Source organism: Rosa rugosa, chromosome 3, assembly GCF_958449725.1.
Source record: "Rosa rugosa chromosome 3, drRosRugo1.1, whole genome shotgun sequence".
Lineage (NCBI taxonomy): Eukaryota > Viridiplantae > Streptophyta > Magnoliopsida > Rosales > Rosaceae > Rosa > Rosa rugosa.
The window spans coordinates 6,241,260-6,259,616 of record NC_084822.1 but is presented as its reverse complement, the minus strand read 5'-3'; the positions used below and the strand labels follow the sequence as shown (position 1 = coordinate 6,259,616).

Genomic DNA, 18,357 nt, shown 5'->3' with positions numbered 1-18,357 from the left:
GGAAAAAGGCGCAAACAAACGGGTCCTAACTCCTAAGTAGTATATCTCAACTCAGAAGCTCACACGTGGCGCTGTACGACATTAGAAGCTTCGAAACGGAAACACAAAAGCCCTTCACTTGTTAATCCCTGTTTGGTGTCCTTGTTTATAACACAAAAACCAATATTTAGCCGCTTCCAAATAAATATCAAACCAAACCGATCAAACCCAATTGGGGAAAACCAAAAAAAAAAAAAAAAACGCTAAAACTCGAGCAGGCCAAACCCAGCAGCATCGGCTTCATTCAGCTCAGGTGCGTCTCTATCTTCATTCTCTGTTCAATTCGCTTTCTGGGTTTTAATTTCATCGCAAAAATCTCAAATGGGTTTGTCTTAGTTTTGCAAATTGCTGCTTAATTTGTTCGATTTTTTGTACTCTTTGGTGAATGTTTGAATTTCAGAATGATTTAGTGATTTTTATTCTCAATGAAGTTTAGAAATAGTCGAGGTTTTTACGTTGTTACGATATTTGTGCATGTAATTGAAGTAATTTGAGCAAAAATTGTAGATGGGATTTGTTCAATTTGATTGAGAAATTAGGGGTTTTTGTGTTTTCTGATGCCAATTTGGTCTGCTACAGGTGGAAACACTCATATGGAAATTAGGGTTTTGGGTTTTGGATTGGAGATCTTGTTTTCTGGCATCTGGGTTTTGCTGGGGAATTCAAGGTTTCAATGAGGATCTGAGTTTGGTAAATTATTGGAAGTGGAGGGGAAAAAGATGATGCCGAATCAAAGCTATTCTCGGATCGACACTTTGGAGCTGAAGGATCTGATTATACAGAAGATTGGGCATCAGAGAGCTGAGAAATACTTTGATATGATCAGGAGATTGTTTAGTTCCCAGATTAGCAAGTGTGAATTCGACAAGTTTTGCAATCGGAGTATTGGGAGGGAAAACATCCATCTACATAACCGGCTTATAAAGTCGATTATCAAGAATGCCTGCCTTGCAAAAGCTCCACCCTTGAGAGGAGTTAGGAAAGCGGGAAGTACCCTTAATGCTAAAGTTGAAAATGGGTATCCTGGGAGCTGTCTTCAATCGATTTATGGGGATGCATTTCCTAAATCCCCTCGCAAGGTCCGCTCTCCACTTAATCGAGACCACCGAAAGTTTCGGGATCGTCCAATTCCTTTGGTGCCAAATGGAAAGCCCCAAAATATGGCTTCCGAAGAACCAAGTTCCAAAGCACAAGAGCAGCATGAATTGCTTTCTCTTGGCAGCAGGCCTCCAGTTGAAGTTGCATCAGTGGAAGATGGAGAAGAGGTTGAACAGGATGCAGGAAGTCCGGGTATTCAAAGTCGAAGTCCTGTAACAGCTCCTCTTGGTATATCTATGAATTTGGGCGGATCACGCAAATCTGTTCATAATGTATCAGTCTGTGGTGCATACCGCCCTGAGACCTGTCAAAGCAGTGGTGAGCTACCTGATACAAGATCATTAAGAGGTCGTTTGCAGCAGAAGTTGGAGATGGAGGGTATGACTGTTTCTGTTGACTGTCTTAACCTCTTGAATAACGGATTAGATGCTTATCTGAAGAGGTTAATTGAACCTTGTGTTCGGTTAGCTGGGAGTAGGCATGAAAAAGAGCATCCCAAACAACCAAATAGTCTGTACATACATGGTTCAAATGGGATGTCTGGTCAGGGAGATATGCAAAGGGAAGCAAAATATGCTACCATGGTAGACTTTCGTGCAGCAATGGAGTTAAATCCCCAAATACTTGGTGAAGATTGGGCCACACAGCTTGAGAAGATTTCTTTGCGAGCTTCTGAAGAGTGAACAGCCTTATACACACAATTAGCCGTTGATGAGATCATGAAACATGAAATTACACCCTCAATTATTCATGGTTCAGTGTTTTGAGCCAATTCTTTAACCTTACATGGAATTTTAGTTCCTAGCTCTTACTGAGTTTTGAAGTATTGCAATATGAAATAAGTTTTAGATTATTTGGGAAGTCTTAGATAAAGTTCAGTAGGTTGCATTTAGATATAGGCTTGATAATTGTTATGGAGGAGGCATGTTAATATATTGAAATGTAAACTTTTTGATACAAGAAAGAGATTGTTAGTGTTTGAAGATTTTGACACTAGGTTTAATTGAAATACTGTTTGTTCTTGTTTCCATCTTATTGGCCAAGTTATGGGAAAACACATTATTCACAGTCATGTATTTAATTTTCTTGCATTGCTTGGTGCTTACCTTATTTCAATTCAAGTGTCTTATTCCTCTTCAGAACTGAAACCTGCCTGCTCACTTGACATATTTTTCTCGAGTCTTTTTGAGTAACAGGTGCTTGGAAATAATATCTGTCTTAAACTCTTAGTTAGCGCATTTGGAGCATTGTAATAATTCTGTATCATAGTCAATCGCAACCAGGTTACATTAATCAAACCATGTATGATAGATGGTTGTTGCTTTAAATATTTGCTGCTTCATTTAGTTTTTTCTCTTCCGATTTATACACAGTGATTTTCTTTGGCTCAGCTGTCATAATTGCATTTGCAGTCCTTGACATAATCAATGTCCAAGGCCATGCAAACTATGTTCTGATTTGAGCCAAATTTGTTCAAATCACATCTTTTTGGGTGAAGGCGGCTTGGGATTTTGACCACCATCAAGCATATTAGTTGTTCCTAGTTGCAACATTATCTTGAGCTCAATATCCTATGCGATATATTGATATATAATGTCCCTGTGAGTCAGTGGTGTTGCTTCAAAATTACCCTTACTAATTATATTGTTTGATCTTGAAGAGATTTACATTTACTCCTACTATGAAATTTTTTCTTTCTCTAGCCTCTAGGAATTAATATCTGCCATGTTTATTTTTTATGCCTTGAAATGTCTGTTGCCTGTGCGTTTGCTTGTTACAGTTAAGGACCTTCTCGACCAACAAGCTGGTGAAGAGCCTGCTGTTTGTATTTACTCAAGATGGCAGTCGATAACAATGTTTGGTACTGTTTCACTTCTGTATAGGCACTCTAACTGTAGTCGGTGGTCATTTAAATTAGGAACAATGAGTGGGTGTCCATTGAGATCTGAAGAATGTCAATAGTTGATTGTGAAATCCAAAGTTTATGGTGTTTTCTACATGGACCTCACACAGCATTGGTCGCACTAACCGGGTCAGCTCCATCTAGAGAAGGAGAGGGTGGGTATTGGTCTGTTCAGGTATACAATTTCAAAGAAATCTTTGATCAACCAGTTCTGAAGAAACTCTCGATATTGTGTTGGTCTTTTGTACTGTTTTTATAATTGTAACTAATACTTCACTGAGATTCTTATCCTCTAATACTAAACTAATATGCTCTGCCATGGTGTAACGCATAGCAAAGACTTGTAGAATCATTGAGGCCATCTCCAATCATCAAGGTCTAAAATAGACCATGGTCTAAATTTTTAGACCTTTGAAAGTACTATTCATCCAAATAGTAAGGTCTATAATTTATCCAACTCCAATCGTTTGAGGTTTACAATCATATACTCTAATACAATTGAATCATCCATGTGGGCCGGTTGTTTATTTTCATGGTCTAAACCAAGGTCTATATTTAGACTAACCAATCGACTTTAGACCTCCATATTTGATTTTTGTAATAGACCCAACCTCCTATTGAAGATGGATTTTGGGAAACAATGGTCTATAATTTAGACTATAAACCCACCATTGAAGAAAGTCTGACATTCTGAAAACAAGTTGCATATCAGCATATCACTGTCACTTGTGTGTTTGATTCCAGATTAGCCTCTTTTCTGCCACTGTTGATTTTGCAAAGCAAATCTGCTGAATTCTACTAGTTTAACTGGACTTTCCCCCTTAGTAGGTGGTTTTTGCTACAAATGTAATGACTTCATGTTGCCATTTATCCATCTCAGAATCTCAACCTGTGTTTTTAAAATACTCAAATTGCTTGCCACAACATCTCTTTCCAAGAAAATAGATTGCGCTGATAGTTCCGAAGTGTCCTCTATAACATTAACCCACCACTTTACAAAACCCTTAAAAGTTGGTCCAACAACATAAATACATAATGTGTAAGAATGTTCTACAAGTAGCTAAACATGATCACCAATGAATTTACTCAGTCTAATTCAAAATTAGAATGTCATAGCTTCAGCTTCAACCATGCTTTGGCTATGGATGTAACATTAGCACTTCTGCGAGGGTTTACCATCTTGCATCATGAGCAACTTCCAAGCACGTTTGTGGAGAAAAGTCTAAATCTTGAAGACGAGCAAAAAGAATGGGCACCTACAGTCAATCACTAGCTATTGCACTTGCTTTCTCCAGGCTTGCCATGTATGTCAAATAAATGGTCCATAGATATGAAAATCCATTGCTCACTAATGTCTGTCAAATGAGATCAAAAAAAAAAAAAAAAGTTCAAAAGTTAATTGACAGATTGTTCAAATCACTTGAGTACGAAGGAAGAGCACATATGACCAGGTTAACTGATCAAATCACAAATTGTTCAATCTGGTGCCAAAGAAAACGGGTTCATAACCCATGTAGGTGGCAGGTGACACCTTAGATTGCATGAATAATCAATCACCAACCCACCCTTTTGAAATAAAGCAATTTCAAAATCCAGAAAGCTGAAAGGAGAAAAAAAATGAACAATAACGTTTTACAAACCTGCAAATGGACAGGAATGAATCTGAATGTGATAAAATCACACACTGGCCAATACATAACACCACTTAACAATGTAGGGACCAAGTCTCGCTTTAAACGATCAAAAACTTCTCCACCATTTTCACCTGAGATTGGCAATCACAGCAACTACTTAGACCTCATATGAACTTCAATTAAACACCTTGTCTAGTATAGAACATCTTTCAGCAGACTCGATTCAATATAACAAGAGACATTATATGGAACAAGAGAAAAAAATTACTTAACAGTAAGCTTAAACAATCATTACCATATGCACAAAACAAACAAAAATAAAACCCCCTAAACAAAGGTTTGTTTCTAGAATCCATGACATAGAAGCATAAATCTATACTATCATTCATTATATGCAGCAAAAGGCTTCCCTACAAACAGGTTCCGAAAGCTAAACACAAAGGTCAACATTTAAACTCAAAACAACTAGACTTATTACTTTGTCAACATATCTTTGGTCTTAGATTCAAGAGCCTGCTGAGGGTAATTTAAAGAGTATAGGAGGCTCAATCATGATTGTCATGAAATAATAGTTAAAACAACCAAATATTCTTCCTAGTTTTTCTTTTCTTTTCCACAACTCCAACCTGCTCAATTCAATACTAGCAGTTATAAAATATGTAAATTTAACACCTTTTGTCGAACCAATACTGTGAAATATACAAAATTGAGGCAAAAGCATATACAGTCCCCAGACCTTTGCAAACACATTCATCACGAAAAAAAAAGGTGACCTTTATGCATTATGGCATAATACCTTGTAGAAATGCATTCACAGAAAAAAACACAACAGTCACAGTTTTTTTTTTGTCCGACAACTCCAACCTACTCAATTCAATACTTGCAGTTATAAAATATGCAAATTTAACACCCTTAGTCGAACCAATACTGTGAATTCATACAAAACTGAGGCAAGAGCAAAGCACATACAATTTTGCAAACACATTCATCACGAAAAAAAGGGTGACCTTTATGCATCAATGGCACAATACCTTGTAAAAATGCATTCACAGAGAAGAACACAACAGTCATTGTAGGTCCATAAAGTCCCTGCCCCAGAGCCATTTTCTTCAATGTCGAAAACATATCCCGCTTCGGAAACGTTTTGGCCATGAAATTGAACCAGAAATGCAGCGACGGCCCTAGAATCACCATCCCATATCCAGCCATCCGCAATGTCCTCACAGGATCATAAGTATCCGATTTCGCTATAGTCTGATCATCATCACAATCAAAAAAAAAAAAAAAAAACCCACCATTACATAAACCCAATCAACACCAACATACCCAAAATCATAGATTTAATTACGGTTACAGCCACTACCTGGGAGGACAAATCGGCGGCGGTGTAGATGAGGGCGGCGGTGACGCTCTTGGTGAGAACGGGCCGGTTCTTGACGAGGCCCAGATACCAGCCGACGAGGCCGGTGGAGGCGGTAGCGGTAGCGGCGGCGGAGGAAGAGGAGGACTTGGCGGAGAAGAAGGCGGAGGAGAAGAGGGAGGGAGGAGAGAGGTCGTAGTCTTTTGCTTTACGGAACACATTGGGGGCGCGGAGGTAGGCTTTGGACTGGAGTTGGGCCTTGAGGCCCGGCGTCGGAGGTGTGCGGTGGTCGGTGATGGAGTGCTTGTGTATGAGGCGGGTGAGGGTAGTGTTTCTTCTCAGAGCGCCGCCGGACATGGTGGGTTTGGTTGCGTCTCTCGGTCGCTCTGAGGCCGTGTGATGTGTCGGGGTTTAGGTACAGAAAGGGGTTTTGCAACGTGAAATGTGTCTTGTGTTTATATAATATATAGGACGAAAATGAGGTTTTGGGTTTTTGTTGGCAAAGTTTGGGGGAGTTTGTTATATTAAGTACGAGTTTTTCAAGTGTATTCTCGCGTCTACATATGAAGTTTGTACTCGCTTGCACTGTGTGTCTGTGTTTCTCTCGGGAGTCGGTATAGCCACTGAAATCTCGAACTCCTTATTGAGCTTAAGAGCTAAAAGTTATTTTTTTAGCTAAGTTAATTTAAAAAATTAAATTTAGTTAGTAAATTTCTAGCTTTTGCTCCAACAGTGTTAGCTAAACTAAAAAAAAAAAAAAAAATTGAACGTGGAGTGATTATTTTCTCCCTCCTTCCTAGCTAAATTTAGCTAGAGATTTTAGCCAAAGTCAAATTTAACTTTCATATAGCTATTCTTCTAGAGTGCTAAACTGTCACAAATTAGTCAAATTTTTAATTTTTTTTTTTATAGAAATAGCTAATTTGTTGGAGATGTCCTAATTTTACTCCGATTCTGAACTCTCCTCACCACTTCAGCTAACTCGAGAGCTTAATTTTTTTTTTCTTTTTTTATGAGAATGCAAAATTTTAATTATTTGGGAACTAGTTTTATGCAAGGTTTTAGGTATTTCAAATTTTAATTGAAATTTTTGTAATTTTACTTATTGATATTTAAGGTAGCTTCAAAATTAGATTTATAAATAAAAATCTTTTAACCCATATTTAATATTGTGTAAATATGAATTATGATATTTGTACCAACGCCGATATACGAAATTTTGATTTAATATATATTTCTATGTAATGTTGTATCTATTTTCTCTGTCTATTTTGTACCTTATTTATTCCTCTTTGTTTACTTCAAAAAATAGACTTAAGAAATGTTAAGTGACTTGTAGGCAACCATCCTCACTATGTACTGAGAGCCTGTAAATTAAAAAAATGTCACTCTTCATTTTTTTAACAACTAGAATTTTTATTTTAATAATTTATATTAACAACTGAAAACTTTTGTCCCGTTGGATCTGCATTCAATAGAGTTCAATATTAATTATTAATTAATTAGTAATAGAAGAGATAAAAAAGGGTGCTAAAACCCAAATGGTGTAAATGTGCTACATTTCTCTCACATTTATTTGAAGAAAATTATTGCAATGGGTGTATAAAGATGGAGCAAGTAGGCAGCGAGTACAACTTTGTTTGTTCAGACGCAGCGAGTAAGAAGAGGGTACACAACGTCCCTGCCAGAGAGTCTTTTAATTGGAGCAGTTTCCAGAAAGTCAGGTGTGCCACCAGTTTCCAGACACGTGTTCCTCTCTCACAACATGCTTTTGCCACGTGTCCGGCAAATCTACACGTTGCCTTTGCCGTTAGCGTGATGCACCTGGACATGTGCTGAACTGCCTAGATTAGACTTGTCTCCTTTGACCGACTTCGCTTGCTCCGAATTTGCCCCCTAGATCAATTGGTAGGTCTTTTCCTCTTGCTAGTAAAGGTGTTGATTGATCTTAGCATAATAAAGAATGTCTTGTTACGACCATGTTCACATAGACAGTAACTGATTAAGAAAATTATGTTCAATCACTTTTAGATGTAGCTTTAACAGTGGAAAGAATTATTTTTAGGTTTAATTGTTTTATTTTCAACCGTTAGATTTACATGCAATGATTCTTGAACATAATTTCTTTGGTCAGTTACTGACCAGGTGAACACTACTCTGTCTTTTTATTTTGCTAAAGAAATTCTTATATAGGGTAAATGTACTACATGGCGGTGGGGCTGCGCAATCAAAACCTAGAAAATTTTAAGTGTGTTCTGAAATTATCCTTAATTACTTTATTAAAGTGAATACCCAAAACACCACCTGCATGTGCACTGATTGATCAGTCCTACTAAACACGTGGTACGTCTGCCATACGTAAAAATCTTTTCTTTTGCTATTAAAGGTACTGCATGACATTATATGAATGAGATTTGATAATGCTATGTATCATCTACCGTGAAATGGATTGTTTGCTTTCTTTTTGTGTTTTTTGCTTCAATTTTATCTTTTCTTTAAGCCATACGTAAGAATTTTTTCTTTTGCTATTAAAGGTACTGCATGACATTATATGAATGAGATTTGATAATGCTATGTATCATCTACCGTGAAATGGATTGTTTGCTTGCTTTCTGTGTTTTTTGCTTCAATTTTATTTTTTCTTTAAGAAACATTCATAAAACTTAAGCTAGACATAAAACTTAGCAAAATCTTCTTTTTTCTTTTCAATTTTGAGAATCTCAAGAATTAGCCTAGCTACCATTGAACCATTGAGTGGTTGGAATTTTAAGAAATGGAGGGCGAACATAGACATTTACCTTGGACTCACGAACATTGATATGTGTCTAAATAAGGAGGCACATACTGAGATCACTGAAGAAACTCCAGATTTGGAGAAGGTGCATGCACAAGATCGAATGGCTGAGAGCCAACAGAGTGACTAAGCTCAATAGATCATTCAAAAGAGAACCATGAGTGAGACTATGAAGGGGAGTGTCTCATACCAAGGTACAGCTAGGGATAGTGGCGGAATGCAATAAATGAAGCAAATATATAAAGTTGTTGTATACATCATATAAAGCTATTGTATACAAAAAGCAAATAGGAAGGAGATCCTAAAGTTGTTGTGTACATCCTAAAGCTAGAATTTGAATCAAATTAACAAAGCAGATCAATCAAAGAGGTGAAAAAGCCATGGACCCAAAATACAAACAAAAAAAAAAATTGCAATTGACTTTCGGTCATGTTAATTTGTAAGAGAAAAGCAAAAAGTGACTTGTAAATTTAATTAAACTATGCTCAAATGCCAAAAATACAATGCAAGTCCAATACAACAAGTGCCATTCTCTATGCATTTATAAATGAAATGCAAAATCCTCACAAACACAAATAACTAGAAAAGTGTATATCAGTATGTTACTAATTAAATGTGGTGTTGCACCTATGCAAAGCCTGATCATCAAAAAGTTTTCCTTTTGCTTTAAACCAGAACCTCAAACTGCAATGTTATGAACTTCTAGTTAGTAGGAGTTTGGTACATTAAAGGCTTAAACATGTACATAACAAAACAAAATAGATATCCATCTACACATTAAGTGTGAAGGATACTGAAGGCACGAGACAACATGAGATTGTGCAACGAGGTAAAGCAAGCAAACCTTGGTGGAGATTTAGTCTGATTGGTCTGGCTACTAGGCTCACAAAATTGTATCTCAATTAGCCATGGCACAAAATCTTTTGCAACTACTTTGACTTGATAAGTTTTGAATCAAGTAATGATCAGCATCAACAAACTATGAGATATAGTCATATAGGTAATCCATCAGAACAAACTGAATATAGGGTACAAACCAATTAAAAAGAAGCAAAGTTGTACTTATGGTTACTGAGAATTGGCATGTTGTGTACAAGAAGCAAAAAAGAGTACATTCCTAGTAAAACTGGGTACTCCACATCTATAATTGTCCTCTATGAGGTGTCATGTTTCGAAAATGTTGAATAATAGATTTATTATTAAGCTGTCATTCATCCATTGGTCTCCCTTTCGATTGCGAATTCGATTCTTTATGATATTCATGGCAGATAATAATATTTCAACAGAGGCTGTTGCAACGGGAAGTACTAGTGCCAAACTGATCAGCAAATAAACATAATAATATATCTTATGCTTTTTTTGTCTCAACTAATTTCTTTGCAAAATTAGCAATCCCTTGCAATTCTTGGAACTTGTTGTTAGATCGCATACCATCAATATAAGTCTCCAACTGACATTCTAGCAACAACAACTCTGATGTAGAAAAAAAATGAGGATAATGCTCAGCAAGACATGTCAAACTCTGCTTATTATAGGCTGCAAATGAATAATTAGGACTCAGAGATGCCAAACAAAGGAGAAGTTTAGTAATAACCTCACTGAAATAGTTATCTAGCTCCTGAATTGGAAATCAATCACTGCACCAAAGAAGTCAAAACGATAGTAATGCATATTTGTCATTTCATTACGCCGTGATTTTCCTGGACATACATATTGATCATCCATGTTTGGAACACTAATATTCTCTTTTCCACAAAATAGAACAACTTGCTCTAACAAATAAAGTCATCCACTCTCCCTCAAAATTTGCTATTTTCTCTTGCACACTGTCACTAAATCCGTAGCATTCACTATGTCCTGATCATCTTTTTGTAGGCTTGTGATAACTCATGAGTGATTCCAAGTATATTTCTCATCAAATGCAAACTGAATATGAAATCACATGATTGTAACAACTTCAAAGAAATGAATGCGTCATGGTTCTTATCAAAACCCACTTTATCAAATGCAATTGCAACCAAAACATCAATTACAGAAGAAAACATGACAGTAAAGTTTATGAGAATACCATAATGTGAGCTCCAACACATATCACATGAATGCTTAATTTCAGTTTCTTGATTGAGTCCTTGTCCACTTGTAAGTTCTCTAATTTTAAGTGCCTCAATGACTTTGAGAGATTGTTTTTCTCAAAGAATGTCCCAACATTTAGAAGATACCCCAACAATGTTTACAACATAGTTAACAGATATGAAGAAAGCCCCTACAATTTTTTGTTTCTTGGCTACATCGATCAGAGCTAATTGAAGCTCATGCGCAAAACAATGGACATAAAAAGTGTCACGGCCCGAATTTTGAATAACAAACCCAAATCCGAAACATGAATTAATACAACTCACTTAAATAACAACCTAAATTTTTTTCTTAAAAACAACCACACCTCACACCACTCAATATTACATAACCAATCCTTAAGTTTGTTTATTACAGCACACTCTCACCAAATTAAATTGTAAGGCTCAAATGAGCATAACTCACCTCACAATTACAAATGCTGTAAAACCAAACAAATACTCTAACCCGCACGATCACCGCCCTGATTCTCCTGACCTGCAGGATTTCCCGCTACACAATTTGAATAGTGTACCGGGATTGCAACAACACCAAACCCGGTAAGCTTTTGACAGCTCGTATGAGTAAACAAGAATGAACTGTTGATTTATTAAATTACAATCCATATAACTCAAGTAAACAACCACACATTCACAAAATAACTCCAAAATACACAGAACATAAAAGAAAGAGTACTCTCGAGACTCTCTTTTTAAACTCAAACTCATGAGACTCAATATCCTCAACATCACTCACAAGACCACTCACAGTCTCAAGTAACCTCAACATTTCCCTCACAACACCACTCAACAATTGGCAGACAGACTAGAGCTCTAACTGATCGTTTCCACCTACCCGGTGCGAGAGCGTGGTTCACGATTTAATGCTATCAGTTTCCACCTACCCGGCGCGAGAGCGTGGTTCACTGATAGTATGTCATGGTCACCCCGTCACCTACTGATCTCCACAGATCACAACAATTTATTGTTCCTCAACAATAAAACTCAATACCCCTCTCAATATATTGTTTCTCAACAATAAACTCAACACCTCTCACAATATGTTGCTTTTCAACAATAAACACTACAAAAAAAGATGCATTTTGCGACATATACTTGCGACAGATATATGCGGCCGTCGTAAATAATCATTAATTAACGCGGCATAATTCAGCGCCAAACTATTTACTACCCTAGATTAATTAACGTCGCAAAAGCTGTAGCAAATAAGTGCAGCTGACTACAAGACTTTAGTTATTTATTATTATTTTTTTTTACTTTTTTCTTTCCTTCGCATATCAAGTATTGACTGTGCTTCATTCACTCTCACCCAGAACGACAGTTTCTCTCAAGCCCTAAATGGATTCCCAATCTCCACTGCACCCATTTGATTTGTGGTGGTTATTGAAAACTGAATCCAATCGCTGGCTCCCCCTTCTTCTAATTCTGCTTATATTTAATTGATATGATTATTTTTTTTCTCCAGGGAAAAATCAAAAGCAATGAAGGCCTTCTCGATCTATGAACATGCTTGTCCGATCTTCATGTAACAGGTAAATTTTTTGTTTTCTTACATGCAATTTTTATATGTTCAGTTCAGAGTTTGAAAATTGAACCTAAGAGGGTAAAAGCCCCAATTGTTATTCGTTGAAAGATCCTAATTTGACCTAAATAAGCAAAGATATATATCTCTAGCTTCTTCTTTTTTTCTCTTCGATCATAATATTTTTGTCATTAATAAATTGAGCTATACCGTATATATGGATATATTCCTTTGTAGATCTATTAAAGAGAAAGGGTTCACTGTATAAACTCTAGCTTGTTTTCATATTCATCAGTTTATAAATTCTATGATTCAGTAGGATCCTTGCTCATTTATTGTTTTATGCATTAGTACAATTAATTTACAATATGATGATTTTATGACTACCATTGAAGCTTTCAATCTACTACTAGACCTTCGGCATTGATACAATTTTGAGTAGGATGATTCTTTGTATTGGTTTCTTGATATGCTTTATGTGGTTCAGGTTTCAGGGTTTATGGTTTGCTTGCTTATGATGCCACCGATTGTTACGATCCGACATAACTTAGTTTTTAAGTTTAGAGGGATATGGAATGTCTTTCATGTGACCTATTTTTTTTTTTTTTTTGGTGATTTCACTCATCTGCAAATCAGATTGTCCAATTTGGAAGATTGAGCAAATCATGCTATTTGGTTTTGGTGAGTGCTTCAGATTCCCCAATCACCTTCATCATATATGGTACTCTTGTATCTCAGGTACAATTTACTTTTGGTTAATTTGATTGCTGGTTAAAAGGGGATTTTTTGGTGGTTCTTACTTTGATAATTTCGGTTATTAGTTTAGCAATTGAGTTTGGTTTTATTAAACGATTGTAATTCCAGGTTAAGAGTTGATCTATTGCCATCACTATGTGGAAGAACAAACAAGGGACTTGCTGATTAAGGTGTTGTATAAATCTAGATATGATTTGCATTTCTCTTTATTTGTTTATTTATTTTTTGCCAAGACTTTTTTCTTTTCATTTCATTGTCTATTGAAGGTTTTGTTCATTGCTTGCCCTCCCAATTTTTGTTGTCTTTTCTACCATCTACAGTTAAGTATATATTGCTTGAATTGGTTATAGGTGTACTAATTCAGAGGCAAGCTTCTTGAAGAACAAGTGAACAACCAATTGGTAAGCTACTAAGCTGCTTGATTTCAGAGTTTATTATTGGTGGTGTTTATATGTTTAGCCCAAAAAATTGTCTATTGGATTACATTGTGTGATGACCTGGATTTCTGTTATTTAATTTTGGTAATTAATAATGGACCAGTTGTACGAATAATTATTATTGTGCTTTATTCGTAGATTGTATGTGAAGTAGAATGGTTTTCGTACGTATAAATATTTGAATTTCACAGTTTAGGAGGTCGTGTGAAGTTTGACTTTTTATATGTTGGGATTCTCGGAAAATTTCCTTCACGAAAGTTGTAGAGCGCGTCGATACGAGTTCGTGGACATGCGGAACGTGGGAATCGGAGTTCGTATGAGGAAGTTATGGCTATCGGAAGAAGTTTCCGTTTTAGTATAAATATGGAAAATCAGAATTTTATTTCATTTTTTCCTTTCCTTTTCCGGAAACCCTTTCCCTTCTCTCTCTTCTCTCTCGGTCGACCCCTTCAGAAACGAAAATCTTCGACTGACCCGACCCGGACCCGGCCGACCCGACCCGACTTTTCCGGCGGACTGCGGCGGTCTCCGGCGACGAAACTTTCCAGACAGGTTCGCCTCCTTGCTCCGGTCGTCTCTGTGGTGGTCTCTATCGACGATTCTCCTCCACGGCGGCGCTGCAAGGCGGTGCAGTTCGTGGTTTTTCAACCCGACCGGAAAACGCAGCTCCGACGTCGGCGGCGCTTCAACCTTGGCCTGGGGAGTTCGCAGCAGCCTCCTTGTGCGAGCTGTGGTGGTTGTTTGGAAGGATACACGTGAAAACTCGATCAACTCAGTTGGGTTTACTGTTCACTGCTTGTGAGGTAGTTTTCGATCCCTTATGGTTGTTTTCTGACTTCGAGCTAGTTATGTGTTGGCACAAGCATGCTTAGATGAAGCTTTTTGATGTTGGGAGTTTTGTGAAATATTGAGTTTTGGTCGGCGGCGGTGCGCCTCCGTCTGTGGCGGCGTTCCGGCGGTGTTCCGTCCATGTATGAGACAGTTTCTGGTATTATATGTCTTCTACTCGTTGATACGAGCGTTTCGATATATAATATGCAAGTTTTGGAGTTCGAATGAATTTGTTATGATTTTTATCGTTTCATATCGATAAATTTATTCAATCCGTGAGGATTTGAGTATCCGATCGACTTGTGGTTTGGACACATCGATCATGGAAGTGTTCCGGTGACCTTGGGAGGTCTCGGATGTGGTTTTGCCTCGATTGGCGCCACTTTGGGGATTTTAGTCCAAAACAGGGGTTTCGGATTTAAATCAAATGTGAATCGTTACTAAGTGGATACCGTTGTGATTAGGTACTTGACGAAGTATTTGGACGGTTATTTGGCGGATTGACCACTTTGTTCTTTGTTGAAGACGCAGCGGGAATTCAAGGTGAGTAAATCTCACAAGGATCTTTATGAACAGAAGTACCATTATTGTTTTGGCGTTAATTATTTAACTGCAAACTATAGTTGGTATTAGTAGGCATTCCTGAGCGAATGACTACGTATATATATATTTACGTGATATATATATATTCTTGTGGGTGGTATTTGATGAATAATATGCATGATGATGCTTATATTATTGTTGAATATGACTTTTCATGGAAACAATATTGTGGAAAAAGATGTTTTCTATTGTTGAAATGTATTGATGTTTGATGTTACATTTTTGAGTCAAGCGTGACTCATTTAAATGTATTGGTCTTTGTACCAAGAGTCACAGATGGTGAGCAGGGATAAGGAAAGCCGAGATTAGATGTTAGTAACGTTTTAGGTCAGGTGTGACTTACTTAACGTTCGACTTTGAGACCGGACAGGGTCTGAAGGTCATAGGTCACAGATGGTGACAGGTTGCAGATGGCGACCTTGATGTTTGATTTCATGATCAGACGGGGTCTGAAATCATATGTCACAGATGGTGACAGGTCGCAGATGGTGACCAAGGCAGGAAGTTGGTAATCACGTCCTTGGTAGGACGAGTGATTACGATTTCAATAGAGCTCTAGTCTGTCTGTCATGATAGCTTATGGGAGTAACGGTCGAGGTTGCTTGAGACTCATAGGTATGCAGCTTAAAGGAGAGTTCTGATGGCATTCTTCTTTAATTGTCTAGATGAGACTTGAATTGTTACTTGATGGTTAAGTTAGCAAATAGGGCATGGTCATAGTGGTGACTCATGTTGTCCTTTCTATGGAAAGGATATGGAATGTTAGAAGGAAATCATGGTGGCATGTTTCCTTAAGTAGATTGACGTGAGTTGTTGATTGATGTTCATGAGTTACTCATACGAGCTTGAAGAAGCTTACCGGGTTTGTTGTTTGGCAACCCCGGTGCACCATTCAATGGTGTAGGGGCTAATCCTGCAGGTCAGGAAAATCGTGGCTGAAGCTGAAGGAGCTTGTTGGCAGCAGAACGGGTAGGAAGCAATTTTTGTTGGCTTTGCCAATATATGACTTCCGCTATGCAGTAAGCTCTGAGGAGCATTTACGTTTTATTTTGTGATGACAATTTAAATTCGTAAACTTTTGTAATATATAACTCTGTGGAGCGAGTGTATATTAACTTGGATGGTTCAGTGTATCAGTAAATACTTGTTTTAAGGGAAAGATGTTCCAGGTATTTGTATTGATGACTGAACATTCACGCATGTATAATTATGGGATTATATATATCGATTTTTATTGTTGTTAAAAATCAGGGGCGTGACAGATTGGTATCAGAGCGTAAGGTACATATTTGGTGACAGTCAATACTCCTCGAGTGATGGCCCGTCTGCAGCGGATCCCCATCGGATGCTCTTCGGTATTGACATAGTCATTGGGTATGTAGTGAGTCGTCAGGGTAGTGTTGGCTCAGTGGATGAAGGTTAGGAGCTAGATGTAGCTTCTATGAGTTAAAGACTTTTGAGGAATGATGACCTTTAGTTTTAACTCAAGATTGACGTAGGGGATGGAATTGTATCCTCTGACGTAGTATCGTGGTTGATTGAGTCATAGCGTTGACTTATACTTGTGTTTGAGAGTTATACAGGTATTAACCACATGTTGCTATGCTCCTTAGGTGATGGATTCTCAAGGAGGCAGAGCTAGGGGTCGCGGTAGACCCAGAGGCAGGGGTAGAGCCCGAGGTAGGGGCAGGATTCCTCCTCCTGTTGAAGAGGTATTCGATAATGACGTTGAGGCATCGAATGTTGAGCTGCCTGTTCCACCTGTTGTGGAGGCCGCAAATGTTGTAGATCCCATTCGTTTGTCAAAGTTGGCAAAGGAGATATCGAGGTTGGGAGGAGTCCCATTTCAGGGAGGTACGGATCACATGTTGGCAGATCAATGGATCGAGAACATGAAGACCTACTTCGAGATGGTCGTCTGCGACGACATTGAGAAGAGGAAGATTGCCACATTTATGCTCCAAGGCGATGCACGGGTGTGGTGGAACGGCACACAGAGGGTGATGGATGTGTCCACCATGACCTGGGACGGTTTTGTGGAACTGTTCAGGAGGAAGTACTTTCCGCCTTCTGTGAGGGAGCAATTGGAAAGGGATTTTGTCTCGTTAGTCCAAGGGACTAAGAGTGTGAGGGAGTATGAGGCTGAGTTCTCAAGGTTGTACCGCTTTGTAAGGCAGATGGATGCTGAGAGCTTATCTATGAAGTTTCAGTGGGGACTGAATGCTTCAATCCGGCGCGATGTCGCTGTTCTGGAACTGAAGACGGTGGAACTCATTTTCGCTAAGGCTATGGCCATTGAGCAGGAGAACCTGACTTTCCAGGAACAGGAATCGGCTGAGAGAGATTTCCAAAGAAAGGGAAAGGCAATTGCGGGGAGCAGTAAAGCATCTGGAAATCGAAGTGGATTCTGGAAGAGACAGAGGACTAATCAGCAGGCGCCAGCTAGGGCTGCAGCTGCACCTGCTAGGCTTGCGCCTAATAGGCAGGTGGCAAACCCTAAGTGTTTCAATTGCAATGAGATGGGCCATGTTGCTCGAGCTTGCACGAAACCTAAGAACTTGGCATGCTTCACATGTGGCCAGACGGGGCACTTCTCAAAGGATTGTACCCAGCAGGGTAGGGGACAAGGGAATCAGCAGAGGCAACTGCCTCAGGGGCAGGCTAGGGTGTTTGCTATTGGTCAGCAGAATGCCGGAGTGGAAGGTACCTTATCCTTATTTGATTTCTTTGCTAGGGTGTTATTTGATACGGGAGCGTCCCACTCTTTCATATCTAGTTCTGTGGTTGATATGTTAGGTTTGACTCCTAGGCCTCTTGCTAGACCCTTGTGTGTTATTTCCCCACTTGGTGTTTCCCTTGAGCTTGATATGTTTTGTGATGCATGTCCAATTGTGATTGGTGGTAAGGAGTTTACCGCGACCTTGATTGTGTTAGCAGATCATAAGTATGATGTCATTTTGGGTATTGATTGGCTGAGGCCAAATCATGCTATGATTGATTGCTTTGAAATGGTAGTGTCATTTCATATACCTGGACAGCCAGTGTTTCGTTACCGGTGTCTTAGGTCAGATACTGCTATGAGGGCAGGATTCTTAGCTCACGTGGAGTCAGTGAGTTGTGCTGCGGTTATGACAGAGATTTCTGTGGTTTCCGAGTACAGTGATGTATTTCAGGATATACCAGGGTTACCTCCAAGGAGGGTAGTGGACTTTGCTATCGATGTGATACCAGGTACTGCACCTGTATCT

The 18,357-nt window shown here is 38.4% G+C and overlaps 2 protein-coding genes and 1 long non-coding RNA gene across 4 annotated transcripts; 2 read left to right on the top strand and 1 right to left on the bottom strand.

Annotated features, from left to right (window-relative positions):
* Positions 1-134: 134 nt before the first annotated feature.
* LOC133740006 (uncharacterized) lies at positions 135-2,131 on the top strand. Its single transcript, XM_062167835.1, has 2 exons — positions 135-292; positions 619-2,131. Exon 2 carries the CDS (start codon positions 759-761, stop codon positions 1,818-1,820), a length of 1,062 nt encoding a protein of 353 aa, XP_062023819.1. The 5' UTR covers positions 135-292; positions 619-758; the 3' UTR covers positions 1,821-2,131.
* A 1,855-nt stretch (positions 2,132-3,986) lies between these two features.
* LOC133738286 (uncharacterized) lies at positions 3,987-6,487 on the bottom strand. Its single transcript, XM_062165795.1, has 4 exons — positions 6,038-6,487; positions 5,706-5,928; positions 4,681-4,805; positions 3,987-4,395 (listed from the first exon to the last, which is right to left on the bottom strand). Exons 1-4 carry the CDS (start codon positions 6,389-6,391, stop codon positions 4,303-4,305), a joined length of 795 nt encoding a protein of 264 aa, XP_062021779.1. The 5' UTR covers positions 6,392-6,487; the 3' UTR covers positions 3,987-4,302.
* Positions 6,488-12,238: 5,751 nt separating this feature from the next.
* On the top strand, positions 12,239-13,412 carry LOC133736690 (uncharacterized). Of its 2 annotated transcripts, XR_009859666.1 has the most exons (4): positions 12,239-12,336; positions 12,426-12,492; positions 13,119-13,220; positions 13,347-13,412. It is a non-coding gene; the product is annotated as an uncharacterized LOC133736690 (long non-coding RNA). The 2 variants fall into 2 exon arrangements; XR_009859665.1 differs by having other exon boundaries at positions 12,270-12,492.
* Positions 13,413-18,357: the final 4,945 nt, after the last annotated feature.

Coding starts and splice junctions, on each gene's coding strand:
- LOC133740006 (XM_062167835.1), top strand. CDS start 759: ATGATGCCGAATCAAAGCTATTCTCGGATCGACACTTTGGAGCTGAAG.
- LOC133738286 (XM_062165795.1), bottom strand. CDS start 6,391: ATGTCCGGCGGCGCTCTGAGAAGAAACACTACCCTCACCCGCCTCATA. Junction 5,929..6,037: donor CCGCCGATTTGTCCTCCCAG/GTAGTGGCTGTA, acceptor GATGATGATCAG/ACTATAGCGAAATCGGATAC. Junction 4,806..5,705: donor TGTGAATGCATTTTTACAAG/GTATTGTGCCAT, acceptor TGCCAATCTCAG/GTGAAAATGGTGGAGAAGTT.